The sequence below is a fragment of the Corvus kubaryi genome, unplaced genomic scaffold (genome assembly GCF_017639235.1).
Source record: "Corvus kubaryi isolate FWS band 111438036 unplaced genomic scaffold, C.kubaryi_AGA036_p1.0 37385, whole genome shotgun sequence".
Lineage (NCBI taxonomy): Eukaryota > Metazoa > Chordata > Aves > Passeriformes > Corvidae > Corvus > Corvus kubaryi.
Window position 1 is genome coordinate 23,819,475 of NW_024581127.1, and position 25,509 is coordinate 23,844,983.

The window sequence follows — 25,509 nt, forward strand, 5'->3', positions numbered from 1 at the left end:
TTGAAAGTAAAATAGAATAGGATATACTTACGAGCAACAGAAAACAACACATCTGCAGAATCTTAAACATAGTACTTACTGCTTTGATTCATGGTGACAGACCTCCAGCGTTGGATCATTATAAATGAAAGCTGCTTCTAAATCATTGACTCTCACTCTGTAAATCCGGCACTGTTTACTGTTCAGCTTGATTCTGTTCAGGTTTGCAACTGTGGGAAATATTGTCAGTTCCACATAACCCTATGAAAACACAAATCAAAATCTTCTGTAAAATCCTAACTCAAAAACTAGAGAGATATAAAAAAAATTATTATTAATACAATTCAAAGAAAATCACTGGTATAAAGATGGTATTTTCATATTTAAAAAGGGAAACGGTTTGCCCTTTAGATGCCTAGATTTTTTTCATGCTATTTAACAGGTGAATTTTCCCAGCTATGAAATGAAACAAAACAAAACAAAAAAATTGAACTTGACTGACAGACATGCTTGTTTTACTGGAAAAAATCTGCCCCTATGACTACATTTCAAGTTATTAGCATCACTATGTTGTAGGTTTTGGTATCTGAACTTGAGACAGGGATTCTTAAAACTTAAGCAGAATCCATTTAAGCGTATATGTAAATTGACAAAGACCCTTGAAGACTTTGGGCCTGAAATGATGAAAGTCTTTTCAAAGCCCAAGTGAACTCACACACATGCCAGAAAACCCTGTAAGCCTATCCCTAACATCAGCTAACACGGTCTGAGCATGAGTGTTGAACTGCAAATTGCTCTCTAATATTTACAATGCAGCAGCCTTAGTTTAGAAAGCTTTCTCTTACAGAGAAAAAAGTGTTCACCATTAGAAGGTATTTTATTTGATACACCTCAAGCAATGACAGACTTATGAGAAGAATCAGATGAGAAAAGTGTAACATATGAAGTAGCTGAACAGCATAATTAGCTTCTGAGTGCAGTTTTTTCCTTAAAAGTATGAAGAAAACTCAGACATTTAATTTCTACTTTCACACTTTATTAAAAAATACTTACTACAACAGACTTTCTCTGAAAATTTATGTTGTTGATACAAACTACCTGATGAGTTGTGCTGAAAGAAAAAAAAAATAAAGTAAGTAAGGTTTTGCACAAATGCCAACATTTAAAATAATACTTTAATCCAGTTTAATAAAGAGTCAAAGAAGATATATGTACATATAGATAAATACTGCATCTAGAATATACTTGCATAAAAAGAATTAATGATTGTCTAAATCTCTTATACAGTCTAAACCAAATCATGAATAGAAGTTGCCCACAACGTCAGGAAAGTTCCAAAAAATATCAAACATAGTATCATACCAGTATGAACACTACTAGTAATACAGGAAGATAACAACGCCGTTTTTGAACATCACTTATCTGTACGTAAAAACAAAGAATTACTAATGGCAGAGTGTCAAGGTCTACTAACACTGTAGTGGTGAGCAGTATCAGTAATGGCATGCAGCCTAACACCTGCAATCAGAGACCTGCGGAAAGTCTACCTGGAGAGTTGACACTTGTACATAATTTATATAAGCAGGTATTACACATTAAAAGATAGAGGGTGTGCTTTTAAAATAGCATGCCAGAAGAATTCATTATGCAAAATAATGCATAATGAATATAATGAATGATAATATATCAATCATTATGGGCATTTTATACTAGTCAAATGCATTTCCTTAAATTTGGAGTCACGTATTAGAACTCCTAGTAAATAAAACTCATTGATTTAAAAGGTGGAAGATAAAGTAATTCCAACTTCTTTAAAACCCTACAAGTTATTTCTATGTATTTTTCTGTAGTAGGTGGCACCTTCACAGTAGTGCATTTCATGACTCAAGATAAAACCTTGAATTCAACTTTTATGGCACATCACACTTTATGTGCACATATTCTGTGCATTAAAAAGTGACATTGCTTCAGATGAGACGAAATTTGATAAAAATTCCTACAAGAAATTACACCTAAATATGGATTCAGACATTACTTACATGTAAGTGTATATAACAAGACTGATTCTACTTAGAAAAATACATTTGTGTGACACATTTATAAAGGAATCAAGAAGATATAACAAGACATATATAAAGATGCACTGAAATCCACCAACAACTGCTCTGTAGCTTGGCTACAAGCCAAATAGTGAATGTGTAAAAATGACAATTTGCTTAACAAAGCTGCTTGCTGCAAAAGCAAGCATTTTTTCATATGTAAAAAAGCCCTTAAGTCAAAAGGGCTTTTTGACACAGCAGTAAATATGGAACATCGTAGTATGGTCTTTAGTACTGAGACTGGGTGGAGAAATGTCTGAGGTTTGACGAGCATAATGTAAATATCTTCGTGAGACTGAACAGTTGACAGACTCGCTGCCCATGAGTAAGTCCATTTACACATTAAAACATACATCTGCAACACATATTTTTTGAATGCAAGCTACACCACAAGCAACAGCTCCAACCTTCTGAAATAAATCATTATTAATCAGCCTGTGGCCTGATTCAACGTGCACTGATTTCAAGTACAGCAATTAAAAAAAAACCGGATACTTATAATTTATAGGGTCTTGGGCTTTCAAATCCTTTGTCTCCTTTCTTCCTATTCATCCTGAACCGTAGCACTAAACACACGCTGCTGACCGTCAGACTGGCATCAACATCATTCTCGCTCAATGGGTCCTTCGATTTTTCCCCGTGTCACGTCGTATTTGATCACTCATCTCCTCAGTGGATGTGTGACCCCCAGTAGTCAGGAATCTTCAGCTCGAGTGTGCACCATTGTTACAGCACCACCAACACGCAGTGTTTGCTCATAACCTTCTATAGGTGCACACACAGCCCCTCTGTCCGCTCTGTCTGTCTGGTACCAGTCCAGAGGCGCTTCCTCTCCGCGGCAAGTACGGAAAACAACCGGCTCGGCGGGCAGTGGCGGCGGGAGCGACGGAAGCAGGAGGGCCGCAGCCGGGACGGCCGGGCAGACACCGGGGTCCGCGCTCTTGGGAGCGCCGGCTGGGGGCAGCGCCGTCCGCTGAGAGCCGGGAAAGGTGCCGAGGGTCGAGCGGGCCGGGCGGTGGCCGGGCCCGGGACAGGGTCGGCCCCGCGGGTCTCCCTCAGCAGCGCGCCCGCTGCGGCCCTGCCACAGCCGCCGCCATCTTGCCAGTCACCTCCGACCCCGCGGGTGAGAGGTCACGGCCCGATTCAGTGAGCTCTATCGCTAAAGGCGGGAAGGGCTTTTGGGAGTCTTGCTTTTTACAGGAGGGCGGCCCAGCGACAGGGGCGGCAGCCGGAAGAAAGAAAAAAAAAAATAAAATAAAAGGAAGAATAACCCCCGCAATAATCCAAAAGCCGGGAGAGGAGCCGGGCCGTGTCCCCGCGCGCAGGCGCCGCAGCTCGCGCAGGCGCAGGCCGGGGCCTGGGGAAGGCGGGAAGGCGCGGCGGGAGCGGCGCGCGCCCGGGAATGGAACGCGAGTCGGGACAGCGGCGGCACCGCCCCGAGCAGCGAGCTCTGCCTCCCACCCACGGGTGTCACTTCGAGTAGCAGGACACGAGATGAAGCTCCTTCAGAACCAAGACTGCTCTATTATAAGTAAGTTTCGATTCACCCATTTTAGGTTAAAATAAACGCTTGCATCAGAGAAACTGATGGAGTTTGAAAGCATCATTTCGTTTTGAACGTCTAACAAAACCAATTAGCAGCACTGAACACATGGAATGAAAACACAAAATTAATTTACAGGAACTCTTCTCACAGCTGTAATAAAGCACTATTCATTAAATACTTAGTTTATTTTTTTTACAAAGAAACCCCTATGTAAAAAACTCGGACAACAGACTACAAAAGTAGCAATTGCGTTGTATATTTATTTCAACTAAGGAACCTTCTGTGATGCAATTGAAGAACTTCCAAGGCTTTTCCATTCATATTACCATTGATCTCTCGAGAGTGAACTTTCTGGTGCTATTGGAGGACGGCAGCTGTTGGAACCAGACGGCAAACAAGGCAGTTCTTCCCAGAAGAGAGCCGTTATACATCTCTGCACAGCTGGTCAAACACCACACCTCTGCACCAGCAATGTGGAGCACAGGGCACTGACCTTGCATTACTGGGCAATAAACAGAGCTCAGGAAGTAGCTTTTATTCTGTTTTTTATCTGTTCCAAATTCCAAGTACACACACCGTGCATCTTAAGAGTTACATTTGGTTTAGGAGGAGTTTGTCTCTTCTCCCTGCTCATCCTACAGCTGGAATGCTGGCAGTTCCAAGGTATTTCATACCTCACATCTGAGTCTGATGGAAAAAATGCTTTTTGTATCAATTAACATACAACTGTTAAGTTTAAAATATAAATCTGAAAACTACCTAATATTAAACTCTAGTTTACTGACATGCAAACAATCCTTGTTTTTAAGGCACAATTTCTATGTGCAGTTATTTGTCATAACGAAGTTTTAAAAAAAATAATTGTAGGTTCTTTTTTAAAAAGCACAAGTAGTCTTCTGTAAAGTATTAGTTTTACCTCAGCTACATTTTAATAAGTTTATAGGAAATTCATAACACAATGTTCAACTACTCTCTTATATTCACACTTCACTACAATTCGAGGTTTTTTTAATATATAAAAGGCCATTCTGCCAAGTATTAAAGTGTCAGGTGCTTGTGCTGATTGTGTTCATAGACATGACCTTCAAAAGAACCACTTTTCAAAATCAAGACTAGTGTAGTCTCAATTGGGGAATGATTTGTTCATGAGCTTGATGAGCTCTGTGCTATTTAAAATGTGAACACTGCAATGAAACCTTAATCTTTAAGAATGATCACTAATGGGCAGAAGACTAAAATTTCCATTTTGATACTCAAATCCATTCAAGTGATTGAATTATTATCAAGGAGGTTTTAAATTTTTATTTCAGACGTACAGATAAACAGATTTAAGTGTACTCAAGAAGTAGCTTGGCTCCTGGCTTAACTAGACACAAAGGAAAAAGCAGTTGGGCAAAGGAAGGTTGGCAAAGGAAGGTGAGCTGAACCCCTCACACTCTCCTTAGCTGAGCAGAAAACAGCTGGTTCAAGTAGCTTAGCTGCTTAAACTCAAGTACAACATTATTGTATAAGTTGGTTGGCAACTCTTTTCCCCAGAAGGCAGCAGCAAGTAACATTCACTGTTACTACATTCAGTATCCTCAGTTCTTCAAACAATACTTGTTATGAGATGGGTCTTCTGGAATTATAAACTTTAACACCATTCAGCATTGAGGAGCGAGCATATTTTGTCAGAAGAGCACCAACAGTCTGCTTCTCTGCACACAAGTCTCTAAAGAGGAAATAAAGCACACGACATTGGCATTAAAAGATATTCTCACACAAAATGAATCTGTAAAATACTTGTAACTAAAGCAATAAACTGGATTAGGATATTAGGAAAAAAACCCAAACTACTGTAACTGTCACATAATGCTTTAAATTACCTAAAGTTTAGAACTTTTCTTGACGTTTAAAGAATAGGCAAAACTGTATTTCTTACTTCAGAAAAAAATTTTGGTTTTTAGGGGGAGTTTTTATTATTACTGTTGTCTAATGAGTTTTCAGTCTAGCAAAACAGTTAGCTCTGAACTATTCAGTTATTTTACTGTAAATTTAGAGCCACTCATAAAGGGTTGATGCAGTTACTTCTGGGTTACCATCAATATCTGCTCAAATATATCACAGCTGGGCATTCCAGATAGTGCAGTAGTGTAAGTCTTAACGACCAAAGGAACAAAAGATGCAGTACAGGAAGCACTACTGCTCTATAGTTCTAGTGTTGTAAATATAGAGACTGATTTTACGTGTCAGGAGGTTTGGCCTTTGAATTAAGTCTGCCTTAATCAAATGAGAGTTATCACCTATTTAAATCCAGTAGCATCAGCTTTTTACACACATTTAAATCCAAAAAAGAGTTACAGATCCCAGAGGTGGGTATTCTATTCATACAGAATCCATATTCATTTAAAATGCAAAGTTTAGTAGCTGAGGCTACTAGATCATAGCTCATCAGAAGCCAGTTATGCAAAAAGGAAAGAATATAATACTTATTGTATTTTAATAAAAAGAAATACATCCTTACTGTATATAAGGGGTAATATCCACTTCTGTCCACTTTTCTCGTATGCCAAATAAGCTGTTGAATCTTTCCTGGTTGTCTTCAGGTAACTCTTCTACTTTTAGCAGACAGATGGTCTCTGGTCTTGAACTTTTATCCACAAGAGCCAAGCCCTGCAGATCAGCATCAGAAAGAAAATGTTAAATACAGATACAATTAAACTTCCATCTTTCTGACAGTATTCCATACAAGCTGCTCTTTGCAGATCCAAAGCCTTCTACAACTGCACTACCAGAGACAAACTGAAGAAGTATCATAAAGATGCTGTTTTACATGCAGTGTTTATAATTTTCTTTATGACAAGAAGGAAGGGATAATCCATTGGCTTCCAACATCTCTCTGCCTTCCTTTGAGGAAAAGGATTCCCATAGCGCTTGTTACTCTACTGGCTGTCTCTACAATCTGTTCAACAACCTGAACTGTTATGATTCCAGACTACTGGTGCTCATAGAGGATGTCATAAAGCGCACTTGAATTCAAAAGCTGACAGAAACAACACAATACCCAATAATGGGTAAAATCTGTGTATGACACAAGTCAGTTACAGCCTACTCACAAAAGAATCCATACATCTTTATGTGTTTACCTGAAGCTGATCAAGCCTTGTTGTCATCCCCTCAGGGACACTCTGTTGCCAGACTTCTTCAAACTCTGATAGATTGAATTTAACTGCATTTTGCAAAAGCATTTGTGCTATAGCTCTGCATATTTTATCTTCACACATTTCAAAGAAAACCTCCCCTGCTGAGAAGCAAAAACTAGGTTATCTTGGGTTCTTGCCTTTTGATAAAAGAACAGAGAACAGCCTTGTATTTCCATTCTGTTCTACAGTCTTCTATACAACAAGTATCCTCTTTTTTCTTTTCCTTGGGAAGTAATGAGACTTGGTATTAATTTGGATAAATTATGATATCTTATTCTCAAGAACAAATTATGCAGAATACAGCATATACAGCAAATACAGTATCAATTCATATCAATAAACCTATTTGCCCTCCATGTTTTCCCCTTTCACAGTGTACTGTTTCTCCTACAGCTTTCATTCCTATTTCTGAATGGCTTGTATTAAAGCATTTGCTTAAACAATTTCACTTAAACTTTCACTTCTTTAATCACCCTTATGAGATTATGAAGGGATAAGACTTCATTTTCTCTCACACTGACTTTGCTAAAATTCTCTGAACAAAATCAGGAATAAACACTTCCTTCTATTGTTTCAGCCACCTGTCTGTAATTCAAACTGTTCCTTGTGCAACCTACTTAAATATATTAAGACAAGAGTCTGTTGTCACTCCAGTTACTTTCCTATGTGCTTTAAGGTTGAGTGCAACTCCTCCTTCAGCCGAAGATGAGATGAAAGCAACTGTGGGAAAGAATTCAGACTAAGGCAGTGCAATATTGTATCTGCATGTGAGATGGACAATGGAAATCTAATCAATACAACCAGCGGATCTTGTGGTGCAGTTCAAGAGATCAAAGGCAGATACCTACTTCAGGCAAGCTGAATTCATGCCATTGACTATTCACAATAGCACAATTAATTGCTTAAATATCTGAGGCCTTCTAGGGTATTAAAGAGAGAAGTCATCTAAATTTTACTAGTGATCTCTCTTTAGTCACAAAATTATGGCTTGTGGACACCTAATAAATCACTTCCAGTACTTCTGTTCACAATTTTCCCTTGTGTCTTGTACAGTTTAATAGCCTTTTTTCCTATGAAACCTCCTTTAATAACTGTACTGGTTTTTAGCCCAGTTTGCTCCCTCCTTATACTGGCACTGTAACAAACTCGTTTGTTCGGACCATCCTTCACAAAATCTACATTTCCTCATTAATAACTATGTCTTTTATGCAAAGTTAAAACTTACCATCAACGTATTTCCTGCCATAGCTTACAAGAATGTGTTCTATCATCTCTCTGGAAAAAAAAAAACCAAACCCAGAAATCAAGTTCTAACACTGTTCTTTAGGACACTACAGAAACAGTTACCAAGAAGATTAAGGTATGGAGAAAAAAATAAATTGAAGAGACTAGATTATGAGACACATTTTTGTGGGTGAAATGAAGAAACAGATTAAAAAAATAGAAGTAAAAGAGGTAACAAAAGAGGACAAATAACAGATGGGAGCTGATTTAGCCTGTCAACCACAAAGGTCTCTTCCACTTTCTAGGTGTTACTAGCAAAGACTAAAATGCATAAGGAAAATAAGGAAAAGAGATTCTTGCAATATCACTTCTTTGAAATGATAAAGAATGGTATCAGAAACAGTGTGTTCAGCAGGACCAGTGTGGTGGCCAGCTAGCCTGTGGTACAAGGGACAGAGAGTTCTCAGTAAGACAGTCCCTGGTGCCAGAGACTTAGTGGTCATGGTGATAAAAAAAGCCTCTCCCAGGATGCTTTGTTCTGTTACGTTAATCTACCCCAGTTCTGCTTCCCCGGTTGGCTGTTGGCTGCTCTGCCTCCTTGCTACCTTATATGTTCCATGCCATAGAAAGTTTTCCACTCCAGGTTCCCCCCATTGGCCTCTGCCCCTCGCCACTCTGCCAGAGCTCCCCCATGGGTCCCGATTCCCTTGTCTCGCCTTTGTACCGCCTCCGTGCCCTCACACCTTTGGTTTCTGGTGCTAGCCCCACCCCCGTAGTTAAGCCTGAGTTCTCCATTGTTCTGGGTCTTTGCCTCTAGAACCCTTCACAGTGTAGAAGCAATAAACTGCTCTCGTGGAAATCTATGCAAAGAACCTTCCAGCCTCTCTGCCACTGACCATATTACTGAAGCTGTCCGTGCATTTGTGCGTGCACGTGTGTGTGAGTGGATATAGCTGATCCCGTGGAGCGGCTTCGCTTTGGAGATGCCTTTCAGAGATTGCTACACCTCGCGCTCCAGAACAGAAGCCACAGAGCCAGAGGGATAGTGACAGACCAGGGCAGGGATTGTCCCCCTGTACTCAGCACCGGTGAGGCTGCACCTCAATCCTGTGTCCAGTTCTGGGCCTCTCACTACAAGAAAGTCATTGAGGGGCTGGAGTGAGTCCAGAGGCAGGGAATATAGCTGGTGAAGGGTCTGGAGCACAGGTCAGATGAGGAGCAGCTGAGGGAGCTGGGGGTGTTTAGCCTGAAGAAAAGGAAGCCCAGGGGATACCTTCTCAGATAGTATGCAACAGGTAAACCAAACATTTTTGGCTAGCTATAGCTTCAGAACAGGTATTTCAAGATGCTCAGCAATTTACAACTTAAGTACATGCTACTTCCATCATTTACAACTCAGCAGTAATGTTTCTACTATGAATCAATGGAAATACTAACAATAAACACTAAAATCAGTTTACTAACCTATCTGTCTAAAAATTCCTTTGTATATTTTTAGAAAAAAAGAAAATGTATCATTTAGACCATGGTAACTAGAATCTAGATTTGCAAGACTATAATTCTAATAAACAGTTAACAAGTACTGTAATTATTAATAGTTAATAACAAATGTAGGCAATTTTAAGTACTAAAAATAATTGTTTACCTGGGTTCTAGAGATCCAAGTTCTTCAAGGCAGGCACATAGAGGAACCTTACTCAAAGGCCAGGACTCTGAGTCTATTAGCTGAGTCACGTGATTCAGGAGTTTCATCTCATAGTCAAAGTCTAGGATTCTCCAATATCCTGCCAAACAGAGCACCACAAAACACTATTAGAAGGAGAACATTAATACCTTAATTCTGTTGCCATAAAGATACATTACTGGAGTCTGGACATTCAGGTCACACCTCTACAAAATGCAGCAGCATTGTGTCTTTTCCAGGATTAAAAGCTGAGAAAAGGAACTAAATAATAAGAGCAAATGTAAAGGAGAATGAAACTTAGTTATCTCAATTGTTTGTAATTCTTTAGTAATTCTTTAACTGCCACAGATACAAAGACACTACAAATATCATTCCAAGATGAATCAGATGTGAAAAAACTATTAATTAGTTCAGGCACAGAACTGCATACATTGGCCCTACAAAGCAAGGTCAGGTCCAGAGAAGTTCACAAAAATCCAGAAATCCAGATGACTCTAGGACTGCCATCACCTTGTGTCCCAGTGGGGTTTGGGCACGGCCAAGTAAAGGAGTGTCATAGGTTAGCAAGCATAGTCCTGGAAGGGATGTCCTTGCTAAGGGGTGCTTACAGCTTCCTCTGGGACCTGATAGAACCTATCAGCTGGCCAGTTTGAATATGGACAATTCTTTAAGCCACTTAAAGTTGTGATCGCCTCTGTGATGCACACTTAAGAATAGACAAACCCCCCCCAAGCTCTCTCTTGTTTCCGGTGCTGGGACAGGTGGCTGCTCGGGCCCCGTGTGGGGCCCAGCGGGCCCGGCCCAGGCCCTGCTCGGGCCAGGCCGGGCCAGGCCACGGCCATCCTGGAGCCGATGGACCTGTTCCAGCCGTGGAACCCCCCCCACTGCCTTGCTGTGGGCAGCCGGAGCGGCTCGGCTCTCCCCCCTCTCCACTTCGATAAGAAACATTCAACATTCCAGCTGCAAAGCTGCAAGGCCGAGGTGAGATTAACCCTTTTACTGCTGTGAAGAGCTGAAAAACCTGAGGGAAGAGAGAGAGGAGATGCTTAAAGCTGAAATTCTGTTGTGAAGCTATGATATATCAGAGTATCCTGTTGTAATTTCATGAAGATATGGGGGGTGGAGTGTTCAACTCGTGAGCAAAAGCACCTGCGCTGAGATAGGCAGATGCTGACGCAGCTGTAATTTAATGAGACGTTTGGACAGGGAGAGATGGACCAGATGAGGACTTTTGCTCCACACGGGAAAGGAGAAAACCTCAGTCCCTAGAGATGGACCAGATGAGGACTTTTGCTCCAAATGGGAAAGGAGAAAACCTCAGTTCCTAGAGATGCCCCCAGAGATAGTCCTAATGATGAAGATGATGAAGACCCTTTGCTCCCAGGGAAGGAGAAGGGCCTCTGTTCTTGTTTCTGAACAGCTCAACCTTAAAATTGTACCCCAAAAAAACTTCAAGAGTGGACCCTCGAAAGCAGTTGCGGGAAAAGCTGCAAGTTGGGGGAAGGGACTCACATGCGAGCAAAGAGACTCCTCTTCCTAAATGGACTGAACAATATTTGGAAGTGGGCGGCTGTCTCGTTGTGATAATGTTTTCATAGCAGGAGCAAGAAGAGACTTCTCTTTCTAAATGGACTGAACAAGGTCATTATGGAAGTGGTAAACAGACTGAAGGGTTGTCTTTTTACATTGTCAGTGGGAGAAGGGAGGAAGGTGGGGGGAGGAGGAGAGTTCTGAAGGTGGTATTTTTATTTTTCCTTCTTTTAGGTCTGTTAATAAACTTCTTTATATTATTTCAAGTTTGGTGCCTGCTTTGCATTTCTCCTAATTCTTATCTCACAGCAGATAAACAGTAATGAGTATTTTGGACCAAACCACTACAAGGAGGAGTAGGAGCTGTCCCAAGGTGAGACACTTGATCAAGCCTTGCCTCACATGGTAGGAAGACACTGAGATAAACTCAGTCTGGGAGGAAGAAAAGACTGTGAAAAGGGTGGGCTGTGGTTACCTGAGAATCAGCTATTTTTTCCTCTAGGGCTACAGAAAGCAGTACCCACTATAATACCCAGTATTCATGAAGAGGGTGACCAGCTGAAAAATATGCTGAGGGTGGGACACTGATGCCAGTGTTTGTAGCAGCAAAGAAGGAATCATCCTGGAAAGAGAGAAACTGGCAGTGCCTGCTCAGCTTTATCCTTCTGATCAGATTCATAGCAGCAGAGGACATAAATCTATGGAAACGTATCTTACAACTTTGAAATAACTTGCACCTTGAAAGACGAGGATGTGGAATGGGCCTTAGAAAAATGAGACATATATTTTGGGGAAAATAACAGAGTTACTTCCTCATAGATAATAATATTCTTCAGATATGAATACCTTCAATTTTGCAGGCATCTATAACTTGCAATTGGTGGAGTATTTCTTCTTCACTTGCCTGAATCAAACTTAACAAATCTTCTGTTGTATACTGCAACAAGGAAAAAAAAAGAAGGAAATAAAAGAGGTTATTCTTATTCCTTCTTTGCTTCAGTGACCACGCTAAATGTATTACAAGCTATAATGAAGGGAAGACTTAAGATAGATTTTTTTTCCCCCCAGAGTCGGAATTTTCTAAGGCTTACCACACTCTCTGAAACTTTTCTTGTAACTTAAAACATTTTCTCAAAGGGTTATTCAATATAAAACCCAGTCTAACTACAGGAAAGTCTTTGTACCAGGCGTAAGTAATATACCTGTATTCCCAGAATGTCAAACTAGCACAAGCAGACATTGTAAGTAAAGTATCCCAGCAAGAATGAAAAGTGAATGTGTTCTGGCTTTTCTGAAATCACATATTTTAATCTGTGAGATTCAAAGAAAAGGAAAAGCAAAAATCACTTATCACATCTGGATAGAAGTCAGAACCTGAACTTAGTACCTCCACTGAGGGAAGGTCTCCTCCACCATGACCTCAACAGCAACATGTTGTGTTTTGGTGTCTGCTAATCAACTGGCACACAGGTAGCACAGAGCCAGCCATAACACAAACACATCCTTGCAGAACAGTTACGAGGTGAGATGGGAAGGTGCTGTGGGATACTGTGGTAAAGACATGGGTGGAAGAGAAGGTACCATGAGGAGTGAAGTAAATGGAAGAAATACCAGACTTCAATCCACAGGAAATAGGGCATCAATTCCTTTATTCACATTACAGCCTATTTAATGAACTTTAGTATTAAAGTTCTGTTGATTATAGCTTAAGAATATTTCCTATCAGAAAGAAAAACACTGGATTAAGTAAGTATTGGATTGAGATCTATCAGACTATGGGAACACAAATGGCACAAACCAACACTAAGTTTGGAACGTTCACATGTTAAAAAACCATTTAATAAATATGGAATCTCCACGTCCTGCTATGCTATTCCTGTCAGAGTATGTTGAAATACCATCAGGCCAAGCTCCCATCAGTATGTCAATGAGCGATGACCATATTATACAGTACTTAAAAAAAACACTGCTAGCAATTGAGAGCAAAAATATCCCCAAATCAGTAAGTGTGTTTGAAAATTTAACTCTGCCATTCAGATGCCTTGCACACAAGTCCTTGGCATGTTCCTGCTTCGAGGCCAGCCTAGCAATTCCAACAGCTTTTTTGAAGACATCACTGCTCTCAGCTCTGATGCTTCTATCAGCTGCATTGCCCTTGCAAACATAAAATGGAATGGGTTGACTTGCACCATGTCTACACCAGCAACTTCTAGAGAATATGTGTAATATGTTTCTGATCCTTATTCACAGATCTTAGTCTGTGATCATCTGAGTATGCCCTATCATTTCACTGTAAAATTCAGTACTAGCCTATCTATTTATAAGCTTTCCTCTAGTTTACTAAATCACATCACTATGCAACAGCTTGCCTCCAGTACCATTGATCTTTATGGCTTTTTTGCTGGGGTTCTCTTGTATGATACAGTCCTGAAAACCATGAGAGGCTTACAGTAAACGACCAGAAGAAAGTAATTTGTTTTCAAACAGATTAAAGGTGACCCTAGCACCTCAGGATAAATATTAAGTGTAAGCAAACAAAACAGTGGAAATCATTACTACACATATATTGTTGGGGATTTCAGTGAGAATTAGTCCCATAGGAAAGAGCTTTCCCCTGGAGAGCTTTCAGATTCATTTCAGAGTTCCACCAGAGGCAAGGTTAAGACTTGTCTACATTTATCAAGATATATCTAGTTGTTCTTGAGTAAGCTCATTCAGAGGAAATACACTCTCCTTCCAAATAAATGGTCATCAATCCTCAAACCAGGCACTAACGTTTGGAAGACACTGACATCTTTTTATAATACTCAATATTATGAATAAATACTTAATATGATTTTTTCCGTGTTGCTAGCCTTTGTCAATGCTTATAATTTTTAGACAATTTAAGCCCTTTAACCTTTACCATCTCTTATTTTGCTGTACATCTTTCTATTCCTAGATCAGAGTAGGCAGGCAATTCTGGGGGCAAGATTCTGTAACTGATCAGAAATCAGTCTGTTAATCATCCAAGAAGAGAAAGGCATCATGTCTCTCCAAGGGAGAAAAGTAACATCCATCTTTGCACATCCAAGCACACGCAGATGGTTTGCTGGTGTCAGCTTCAACCAAGCCTCAGCATAAAATACTTGGGAGCAACTATCTTTTGTTTTACAGTCAAAAGGAAAAGAATGTATCAACCAAACTAACAAAACCACAGAATTTTTATCAGCCTTTTATCTGAGATCATATGCTGCACAGTCCAGGTCTCTCCATTACTCTTTAGATCCTAAATTGAATTTCCTGGAAACACAATAGGACAGGACAGGATTTTATTCGTGTTTTCCCTTCTTGTAGTGTCAGTCTTATTCTGTGCCTTGTATCATCCCTGTTACTCTCTTCAACTCCCTTCTTCTCCTTGTTATCACAGTTACTGACTGGCAAATGACTTGCACATGGCTGTGCTCTGACCTCATACATGACAGACCCAAAGAAGAAGGAAAGGCTGCATTATACCTTAGTAGTCATATAAACTGTCAAGGAATTTAGAAAAGGTTCTGAAGGCTGTCCTCCAGGAAACTTCCCATAGGAAAAGGGAAATGCCCAGTCTCCTTCTGTGTCCTTCATTTTCCTCTTGTAACTAATAAAAAGGTTGCTTACCTGTATCCACTGGAAGTGCTAACAACAACCAACTTGTTTAGAATAGAAGGGTTAAAAAATTAACTCAAAGAAACACTGTGAATCATGTGAGGAAAGGGATTTTTCTACTTAAGAATGTATCTTCACTTTAATTTGCTCATTACCAATTACAAGAAAGCAATCTACACAGCTGATTTACCTTTGAAAATGTCAAAGTCCGATCTTTCTGACTATCAGGCCCGTCATATGGATATTCCATTAAAAGCTTCCTCAGTTTCTTCAGTTTTGGTCGACATCTCCTTAATTCCCAATAGTTATTGGAGAAACCAGCAATCTACAAGAAAAAACAGTGACTCTTAAAACACTAACATACTATCTGGATTCAAAGCTGCTTACCAAAAATTATCAGCAAGAAGTGTTAATCAAGTCACTGAAAACAAGAAACTATTAATAGGGTAATTAATTTGACAACAAAACAATCATTGAAGTGTTTTCAGTAAAAAAATTTACTACAGACAATGAAGAATAAAAATCCACTTTTGATTGATAAAAATACGTTTGTAGTGCGTAAGACAAAGGTAACAACTCAACTCTGCATGCAAATGACAGGAAATCACCACGGGAGATATTTCTGCACAATTCCCCTCAAAACTGCTTTTTGTCTTAATAGTAAATTATACTACTGCCATAAAAGCCCTCCTATATTAACCTGACTCTATCTTCCCCACTTCTTCCCATGCTTGGGATCTACTTCACAGCCTTTTTACTCCTTAATGAATCATCACAGCCCTAAGCTCAAGCAAAGCAGACATTAACAAGGACAGTAAGCTACACTTGCACACAACTGACCAGACATCTCTGTTCCTTGCCCTGAGTCCACACACAAATGAAGAGCGTGCAACAGGAAGCTCGGCTGTACTTGATTCAACAACACCAACTTACCAAAGCTTTACTTTCAGAGTAATCCTGTGGTGTTTCACAGGGTACAGCTTGGACTTCCTACAAGATTCTTTGAAGAGGACAGACTATTGGAGACTTTTCAGCATTGTTCCTGCTATTTACCAAACTGACAGAAACGGGAACAGAATGGCAGAGGCGAAACAGGCTCCAGCTTAGTGACTCCTGATCCAATCACTAGTTCTGTGTTAAAAAAGCTTCCATGAAAAAACCTCTAGACAATACTTTAAAATACCCTAAGTGCTTTACCAGAGTACTTGGGGTATTTTACAAGTTCTCCATTAAAAAAAAAAAAGCACCAAAACTTTAAAATAATATTCCATTTAAATGAATTATAAGAAGAATCACCTATATAGATAAGAAATCCTATACAAATTCTAAAACAGAGAAATCTCTCAATTTTAATCAAACTATTCCATAGCTGGCTTGGCAAAAAATTCACGTAAACACCAATTTCCTGATAAACTTCCAAGCTCCATGTCAAATAGCATTTACTTAAGTGCTAGGCTTTTTTCCTGCCAAGTTGTTTTCTGATCAATTTGGTAGTAAGATACTCTGCATAGAAAAGAAAATAACTAATTCTAATTTATATTCCAAAGCTCATAACCTGAGCTGGGCTCTGTGAGGTGAACAAAATGGCAGATGCTTTGGCTGCGAGTATCAGCCATGCAAGTGATACAAAGATCAGCAATGAGACGGCAAGTGAAGGGCAGTGAAGCCCCCAAAGAACTGAGTACATATAGTATCTTTTGCTGTGTTTCACAATTTTCTGTGTCAATGAACCATCTAACATTTTTGAAATAATTGAGAGCTCTTAGAAATAAAACTTCTAAAATAGTTCCTAAAAATCACATCTATGATGTGTAACTTCACAGAAATAGTGAAATTATTAAATGTAGCACAAAAAAAAAAAAAGTATATGGAAGAATATTACTTTCTCATTAACCTACTTCAGCTTGAATTAACTTTCTACATTAGCTCATTGGACCTCATGGAAGAACTTGGAAGATGTTGAAGCAGGATTATTCCTCAATGACGCCATTATGTCCATTACAGCAAATAATTAACTAATATTTGCCTAGCTATTTTTAATAGAATTTTATTAACTATGCTTCAGAAGTGCAGAGAACAACGAATTCTTTAAACTGAGAACTCTGAAGTCATTCACTCCAACAAATGTTTTGATATGCTAATTGAAAGAGCCACCTTTGAATATATTCCTATATTTAAAATATATATAAAATACTAAAAAAAATAAAATACTAAAAATAAAAAAATAAAATACTAAAATACTAAAAATAAAAAAATACTAAAAAAAGTATTCAGGCATGACATGGTAAAATCTACCTTTTGGGGAATGCGCTCCTAAAAAATCAACCTGTAAGTAGCTTATTTTAAAAACAGTCGCTAACGCTGAGGAATGATATTTTCTTTGCAAGCTTTTAATATCAACCACAAGTAATTACTATGCACTAAAAATAAACCAAAGTTTTAACTTCTTGGAAACAATAATAATCGTATATTACAGAGAAAGTTCAACTCAAAAGAAGGGCCCTAAAGACATAGCACGGCCCTGTGTAAAAAGCATATTTATAAGCACATCCTCCTGGAGCTGGTCAATATACAAAGAAGCTACAGGAGACTCATCCTTTCTCCAGTGGCAGCCTGCAATAGCAGCTAAGCAATACCACAGGGCATCTAAAATGGCATTAGAAGCCTATGTTTAGGCAACTGAATCCCAGCTGGGTTTCATATATACATCTTGGACAAAATACAAGAAATTACAGAGAATAAGAAAGCAGAGAACTAAAGCAAACAAACAAAAACCCTGAAAGACATACCTGTGAATGAATAACGTTACAAGATGCCGGATCTGCACTCAGCTCCTCTGGAGTTTTGCAACCAGGAACAAACAGGAGCATATTTGAGGTATCTGCTATTTTCATGTCGTAAGTTTTATCTTTGCTGCACAACACTGCATGTTCATCCTTTTCACCACGGATTACTAGGCTGGAAAAAAAAACCAGCATAAAGATGTATTTTTACCTCTATTTCAGGATGAACACTTGTTAAACTTGTCTGATATTGTCTCACATTTATACATTTGTAAAGAAGTTATGAACTGCAGTTCTGTTTTGTAGCAGCAGTCACAGTTTACCAAAATATAAAGATTCAAATGTCAATTAATCTATGTTTTCCCATTTTAATGTGAGAAAACTCAAAACACAAGCATTTGAAGTTTTCATGCAGATCACAGCTGAACACCTATAGTCATACACCGATTCACACGACCCCCTGAAACACTGATTAAGTGATGCCTAACGCCTGAACTAGTTCACTAATCTTAGAAATTAGATTACAGATAGAGCTGTTCTTTAATAAGGACTGAAACTGGCCCAGTGTGAAACAAGAAAGCAAACAGAAATTGTGTCTATTGTGCAGAGCCCTTCAGATAATTAATATCTATTTTCTTGCAAGTGATTCCAAACGGGAAAGAAAATCATCTTCTAGAACAATTCTGGACAATGTAAACTACTCTCTTCAGCTCACATACTTGATTAAGTAAAGATTCTGCATGAGAATATGGTAATACCAAAGCAGGACCACAACAGGGGAACATACAGTTCCCTCCCAGGCTACACTAACTTAAGTGCTCAGATTCAATTTAATTGAACTGCTCCTCTTGCTCCCCAAAGCCTGCATGCATGAGCAAAGCTCACCTGTGCCCCAAGGGGTCCTCAACATGGTTCAGGCCTCTAACAGATGACACTTCATCAGTATTGCACTAAATAGGAATGGGCTTACTAACATACATCTCAGAGACTACCTTCTTTAGAGGGAGTTTTCATATTGTATTATTTTAAAGATTTTTCCTTATGTCACTGGCATTGCTGTAAAGGAAGAAATTTAAAACCGTATCAAAAACTTATCTAGAAGCGGCTCTTGGTCCAGAGTTTGGTGTCACATAACCATCCTACCCCATGCCCATGCTAATACTGTACATCCTTCCCTGCCAATTTATCTATCTTGTAGGCACCCTGCCATCCATACAGGAAAATCGCAAATTCAGCAGGATTCTTTTAGAGACATAATCTCTTTTCTAAACCTATATTCATAGAACTGATCATACAATCATAGAATATCCCAAGCTGCATGGGACCCACAAGGATCATTGAGTCCAACTCCTGGTCCCGCTCAGGACCGCCCAAAGAATCACACCATGTGCCCGAGAGCGCTGTCCAATTGCTTCTTGAACTGCGGCGGGCTTGGGGCTGTGACCACTTCTCGGGGAGCCTATTCCAGCACCTTCTGAGTTTTGTTTAGAAGCCTTCACAGCAGGAAGCTGTCCATATAAAAAACCCCAAACAAACTCAACAAGCTTCTTATAGGTTAAAGAATTTTTAGTTTCCAATGTAACCCAGACAGGTTTAAGGAATTTAAGGAGCTGTTATGCAAACCGCATCAGAAGAACACAAATGTGGACAAAGCGCTGTTCACAGGGTGTCCCCGCGGCGCGAACCGCGGCGGCCCCGCCTCCCCCGCACCCGCCGTACCTGTGCCCCGCCTCCAGCTCGGCGCAGAGCCCCGGTTCCAGCTGCAGCAGGCAGCACTCGCCGCCGCCGGCCTGCGGGCCGAAGCTGAGGCAGTGCACGGCCGGCAGCAGCTCCGCCGGGTTCAGCTTGGCCGTCTGCAGCGTGGCGTCCACCTCGGCGCGGCTCCGCATGGCGGCCCCCGCTCGCTCCGAACTCCGCGCCACGACCTCCATCCCCCGCCCCTCCGGGGAGGCGGGCCCCGGCGGCGCGCGCAGCCTGGCTTGATTCTGCGGTTCACGGCCGCGCGCTCAGCGGCGCCCGACGGGGCGGGCGGGAACTGCTCCGGATTACTGCACGGGGAATCGCTCCCCTCCGCTCCTCCGCCGAGTCTGATCTGGGACAAACCTCCCGATTTCTGCCCAGCTGCACAGGAGCCGGGCTGTGCTGCAGTAAAATCTCTCGTTTTGCCAAAAATGCAGTAAAAATCTACAAAATGCGCAATCAAATATCAAGACAAAACACTACAAAACCAGGCCCAATATGGAAGTCACTGCCCAGCTCTGAGGCAACATAGAATCATAGACGTGTTTTGGTTGGAAAAGGCCTCCAAGATAATCAAGTCCAAGCCTTTATCTGGCTCTGGCAAATCCAGCACTAAACCATGTCCCTAAATGCCACATCTACATGTCTTTTAAACATCTCCAGGGATGGTGACTCCACCACTTCTCTGTACAACCTGTTCCAGTGCCTGACCACCTTTTCTGTGAAGACATTTTTCCCAATATCCAATCTAAACTTCTGCTGGTGCAACCTGAGCCATTTCTTCTCATCCTGTCACTTCTTATCTGGGAGAATCCCTGCCTGGCTACAGCCTCCTTTCAGGAAGTGGTAGAGAGCATTAAGGTCTACCCTGAACCTCCCTGTTTTCAGACTAAACACCCGCAGATCCCTCAGCTGCTCCACATCAGACTTGTGTTCCAGACCCTTCACCAGCTCTGTTGCCCTTCTCTGGACATACTCCAGCCAAGGGGCCCAGAACTGGGCACAGGACTTAAGGTATGGCTTCACCAGTGCCAAGTACAGGGGGATAGTCACTGCCCTGGTCTTGCTGGCCACACTGTTTCTGATACAGGCCAGGATGCCACTGGCTGCCTTGGCCACCTGGGCACACACTGGCCTATGTTCAGTCACTGAACAGCACCCCTTTTCCACCTGACAGCTTTCCAGCCACACTGCCCCAAGCCTGAAGCATTGCTGTGGCACTCTCTAGGTTCTTCCTTGACACCAAAGCATGACTGCAACTGTGGAGAGAGGAAGAGACAGCAATGGGGCCTGATTGTGGGTGGGAAAGCACTGCTGAGGCAGCTGCCACCCACTGGCATCACCCACGCCAGGTCCTTCTGTCCTTCTGGGGACGGTCTGACTGAGGGCAGCTATCTGCAGGTTCTCATCCATGCATGACCCCTTAAGAAAGGGCTTGCACATCCCTCACACAGAGGTTTGTCTCCCCATGATTCAGGACTCATCTCAGGTTCTTGCTGTGGCCTGACAGGGCTCCCTCTGCCAGAGGAAGTGGTGAGGAAGTGCTTGACCTAAAGTCATGGCAGAAATGAGTGGAAACCACAGGCATGCGCAATTATTGCAATGGAAATAGTCTGCAGCTCAGAGATGCAAGGGGAAGTCTACTGACGTCCTTAAACCATAAGAAAACAGAAGCGGAGGCTCAGAACACAGCAGCTCAGCAGCAGTGGGAGTCAGACTTCTGCAAGGAGCAGCACAGGATGCCTCTTCTCTGCCTTGTCCAGGACAACTGGCTCCTCAGACACTCACTGATTTTTGCTGCAGGGCATATTAACATTCAGCCTGGTAGTGTATTAGCCCTAGCTGCCTGCTGTGTGCATCAGCTAACAAATAGTTACTCAGTGCTCCTAAGTTATGTCTATCCACTTGCAGAGTACCTCTGTGCTTGGTCAAAGTCTGTGCCAAATGACCCAGATGAGGCAGTTGTAACCCCTTTTATGTGGGAACCTGAAGCGGGAGCTGGTGGGATGGAGTTGGCTTGGTCCAGTCCCAGCCTGGCAGAGACCAACTGTTGTTGTATGTGACTGAGTCAGGCATCTTCTGCCTTCAGAAGGTGGTGCCTGAGTGGTGCCAGTGAGGCAATTGGTCTCAGAGAAAACTTTGACCGAAGTTATTAGGCAGTTACGTCTGTCAGAACACATGTGCAGTGGCTTGTTCAAAGACTCAGACATCTATCATGTTTTCATGTTTTATTTCAGTTATTGGGAGGTGGAAATACCGTCATTGTGCACACAGGAAACGAGAGGCATTCCAGCTTTGGCTAGTTTCTACTAATGTGTAGGTGCAAACTGATATGTGTACAGCCTTATTTGAGACTTACATTTTGCTTTAATGTAAATCTCTTCCTGCACACCTCTTAGGTAAACCAGAAAATCACTTTACCAAGTAAATGCTCACATAGTTACTAACTGTTTAAATAGCACTTTAATTGTGCTGGCTTTAATTTATACCTTAATTTGTGCAATTTTCCAATGACCTTGCGTGCCTGCTTCTTCTTTCTAGTTTTCCTTCTGTGAAATAAAAAAAGGTTCTGGTATAGCCAAGAGACTGAATCCAAGGCATAAGTTCCTGGAGTTCGTATCTTAAGAGTTCTGCTATGTAACAGAAACCCAATAGGAATTAAATCACTGGATATTATTCAGGAGTTGGAATTGATCTGTGGTCAGGAACATCTGTAGTAGTTATTAATTTTTCTAATCAGTTTTGTTTATCCTGGTAGTTCTGCTTGAAGATGCTTTTTACATATTTTTGCTTAGGAACGGAAACGTATATGCTTGTGCTGCCTGCCATCTTTGTCTGCCTGTCCCTCGCTTGCTGTTCAACGTCAAGCAAATTTGGTAGGTAAATTTCCTGGAAGTTTGGTAGAAATCAGCAGCTGGATTGTATATTGAAGCCCCTACTTATGGGAATGCTGCTCTGATCCATTCTAAGAGGCAGAAGCCAACTGGCCTATCAGCAAACACATGGACATAAATCTATAGATATGTCTCATTTCTCAGGAAACAACTGGTATTATGCGTCTGTTTTCACTGAGAATGCTTTAGAGCAGTGACCTAACTGACAAAAATGGTTTTGTCTGGGAACTCAAGAAGTTGGCTTGTTGAAACATGGATGAATCACTTAATGAATTTAAATTGCACAGAAAATGAGATGATGAACTATCAATGTTGCTGTCAATTTATAAGGAAATGCATGCTATGGCAAAGGAGCCTGGTAGGATCCTGAAATTATTTTCTATTGATATTGTGGGGTTATTTATTTGCTTTGGAGTTGCTATAGCATAAATGAGTTCTGTTTTCAGTTTGAGCTAGTCTGGTGGGCTGAAAGTGTCAGGAGCATGTTGCATCATGGTACAAGCAGGGGTGAAACTCACCTGTAGGAGAATGGAAGCAAGAGTTGAATGTGTTGCTTTAACACAGCCTGGTTTTTGGTGGTGGTGGGAGAAAAGCTGATCGAAACTTTTGTGTCCAGCACAGAGCCAGTCGCTGAAGGCTCTGATGATGGGCAGGTTACTAGCCTGATTAGACAAGTTGGTAACGCCTCTGTGATGACATATTTAAGAAAGGAAAAAGTGCGGGAAGCTCTTTTTTCTTCTCTTGAGCGGTGGTGAGGCGGCCGCTGGGGCCCTCCTGAGGCCGGGGCTGCCCATGTGGTGCTGGTCGGGACAACGCAGCTGGGGCCGCCCGTGCAGTGCGGGCAGAGACCATGTGGCCAGCAACGAAAACATGGCAAACAATTCCCCAATATGGAGCCCAGAAGAAATCAACCTTTTCAGTGCAGCAAATCTCTATAAGAACTTTTCAACTGATGGAACTTGAGAAGAAATGAACCTACAGACACCAACTTTCTTCCGAGTCAGAGAAAAAGGAAAAGTGAGGACACGTGAGGAGAACCATCATGGCAGCATCGAGGTCAGTGAAAAGAAGGAGAGGAAAAAAGTACTCCGAGCGCCGGAGCTGAGATTCTTCTGCAAGCCGTGGTGAGGACTATAATACAACAAACTGTTTGCCTGTAATTCATTAGGTGCCTGGGGGGGTGCAGATATCCACCCGCAGCCCGTCAGGAAGAGTACTCATGCTGGAGAGCGTGGATACTGAAAAGCTGTAATCTAGTGAGGAATCCAAACAGAGATGACCCTTGCTTACAGAGATAGAGAACCCTTGCTTCCAAACTAGAACAGCTCATCCTTAAAAGACTAAACCCCATGAACTAAAATGGCCCACGCTTGGCAGTTGTGGGAAGACTGCTTGGCCCATGGGAGGGACTCACGTTACAGCAGGTCGGGCAGATTGCTGTTTGTGAAAGTTAAAACCGCGCTGGAAAAGTTCACAGAGAACTGTCTCCAGTGGGAAGGATCCCACAGCACAGCAGAAGAAACTCTTTTCCTTAAGTGAACTGAAAAATGTTTTTTAAGAAGTGAAAGACTGACCAAAACACCATGTTTTGTCTCCTTGTGTGGTTGGTGGGAAAGAGGGAAGGACTGGGAAGGAAAGGTATTCTAAAGGTTTATTTTAGTTCTCATTACTCTTTTTACTTTTAATTCTGTTAATAAATTTTCTTTATACTGTTTAAGTTTTAAACCTGTTTTGCCTTAAAGAGTTTTTCCCCTAATCCTTATCTCAACTCATGAAGTTTTCAACTCCCCCTCCTCTGCTCAGCTATAGCAGAGGAAAATAAGCGGATAATTTTTTGTGGGTGCCTGGCACTTAGCCAGCTTCAAACCGCAACATTGAGGAAGCAGTTAATTCAGCCATCCCAATTTAACTAATCACTGACTGCAATCAGCCCACCCAGGTGCCAATTGGAGGCTTTAAGTGGCTGCTGTGAATGTACAGCTGTGAGGTATAAGGTGTACACACCTGTCAGCATAAGAGAGAAGTAGACTGAACTGCTAAATAGCTTCTGCATCCTCAGCTGGGCTGGGGAGGGGGCAGGAATGAAGTCAAGCCTCAAGCATGACAAGCTTTGGCATAGTTTTTCAATTGACAAATGTTAATGAAAATTAGTGTTAGTGGAATGTGGTTGACAATTGAGTGAAGTCGACAAACAGAAAAAGGATTGTTGAAGATTGTTACAGTCTTGGCCTTTGAAGTTCTTGGCCCTGTATAATCTTTCCCAGAAGTCAAATATCAGGGATGTGAACCGTTAAATAAATGAAGGGCAACCATTAAATCTGAAGGGCATTTGACAAATCAAATAAAAGAAGTAAATCCAAAGCTCCACAACTGAAACATAGAACAATGAAGCAGGAGATAACGTAACAGTGCACGTTACCACTGTCAGGCTCTAGTCATTAGGTAGTGTGTTAGGAGGATGACTTCCCACATGTGATTGCAATTCAAGTGCTTGGGAGCTCTACAGTAAAATGTAGTGAAAGATTGGGCTACATGAAATGGGGTGTTCAAATGACAAAGATGTACACACTAGAAACTTAGAGATGTCCTTCAAAGCACAACAGAGGTAGCTGAGAAAATAATAAAAAAAAAGATAAAGCCAGCACTGGAAAGACTGGCACAGTGCCCAAGTTTAATACAGCAACACATTATCAGCTCAGTGATAATTACACAATTCACAGTTACAGTTCTTAGAAATTATTCCACAAGAGAGGCTCGTTTTGATTAAAGCCTCATAAACCCTAGTTCAAGGATTTCTTTCTTCAGCTGGAATGCCATCTGCAATATTTAAAATGAGCATGTGTGTTACATTTTCGCTCATTAAATGACAGTTTCTCATTGTCTAGAAATACCTTGGACATGCTCATTGTGTTTCAGTACAGAAGGTGACCACCGAACCTGTAGGTGTGACTGGGGTTAGAGCTTTAAATGCTGTTTCAGCACATTTCAGACTCCCATGAGACACTGGGAGAATGACTGTCTACAATGAATGTGTTACATTTCCTTCCTAGGAAAACAAGAAAGAGAAAAGAAAGACCACACAGAAAATATCATTATGCCACTATACAAATCCATGGTGCACACCTATCCTAAATAATGATTGTCTAGTCTGTCTTAAATGTAAGAACTGGGGATTACTGATGAAAAGAACAGAAAGTAATGGATAACAGGAGAGAATCAAT

General features: G+C 41.2%; 2 protein-coding genes across 3 annotated transcripts in view; both read right to left on the reverse strand.

Moving 5' to 3' along the window:
* Positions 1-3,297, reverse strand: part of TAF2 (TATA-box binding protein associated factor 2) — a 60,979-nt gene extending 57,682 nt beyond the window's left edge. For both annotated transcript variants that reach the window (XM_042036582.1, XM_042036581.1), the window contains exons 1-3: positions 2,578-3,297; positions 1,033-1,087; positions 80-240 (exon numbers count right to left, since the gene is read on the reverse strand). In XM_042036582.1, coding sequence (XP_041892516.1) covers positions 80-240; positions 1,033-1,087; positions 2,578-2,630 — 269 coding nt within the window. In that variant the 5' untranslated portion in view covers positions 2,631-3,297. The remainder of the gene's footprint in view (positions 1-79; positions 241-1,032; positions 1,088-2,577) is intronic.
* Positions 3,298-4,911: 1,614 nt separating this feature from the next.
* Positions 4,912-19,609, reverse strand: DSCC1 (DNA replication and sister chromatid cohesion 1). The gene is made up of 9 exons (XM_042036583.1): positions 19,374-19,609; positions 17,661-17,829; positions 15,062-15,196; positions 12,091-12,181; positions 9,676-9,814; positions 8,032-8,081; positions 6,750-6,907; positions 6,128-6,276; positions 4,912-5,335 (listed from the first exon to the last, which is right to left on the reverse strand). Exons 1-9 carry the CDS (start codon positions 19,583-19,585, stop codon positions 5,227-5,229), a joined length of 1,212 nt encoding a protein of 403 aa, XP_041892517.1. The 5' UTR covers positions 19,586-19,609; the 3' UTR covers positions 4,912-5,226.
* Between the last annotated feature and the right edge of the window lie 5,900 nt (positions 19,610-25,509).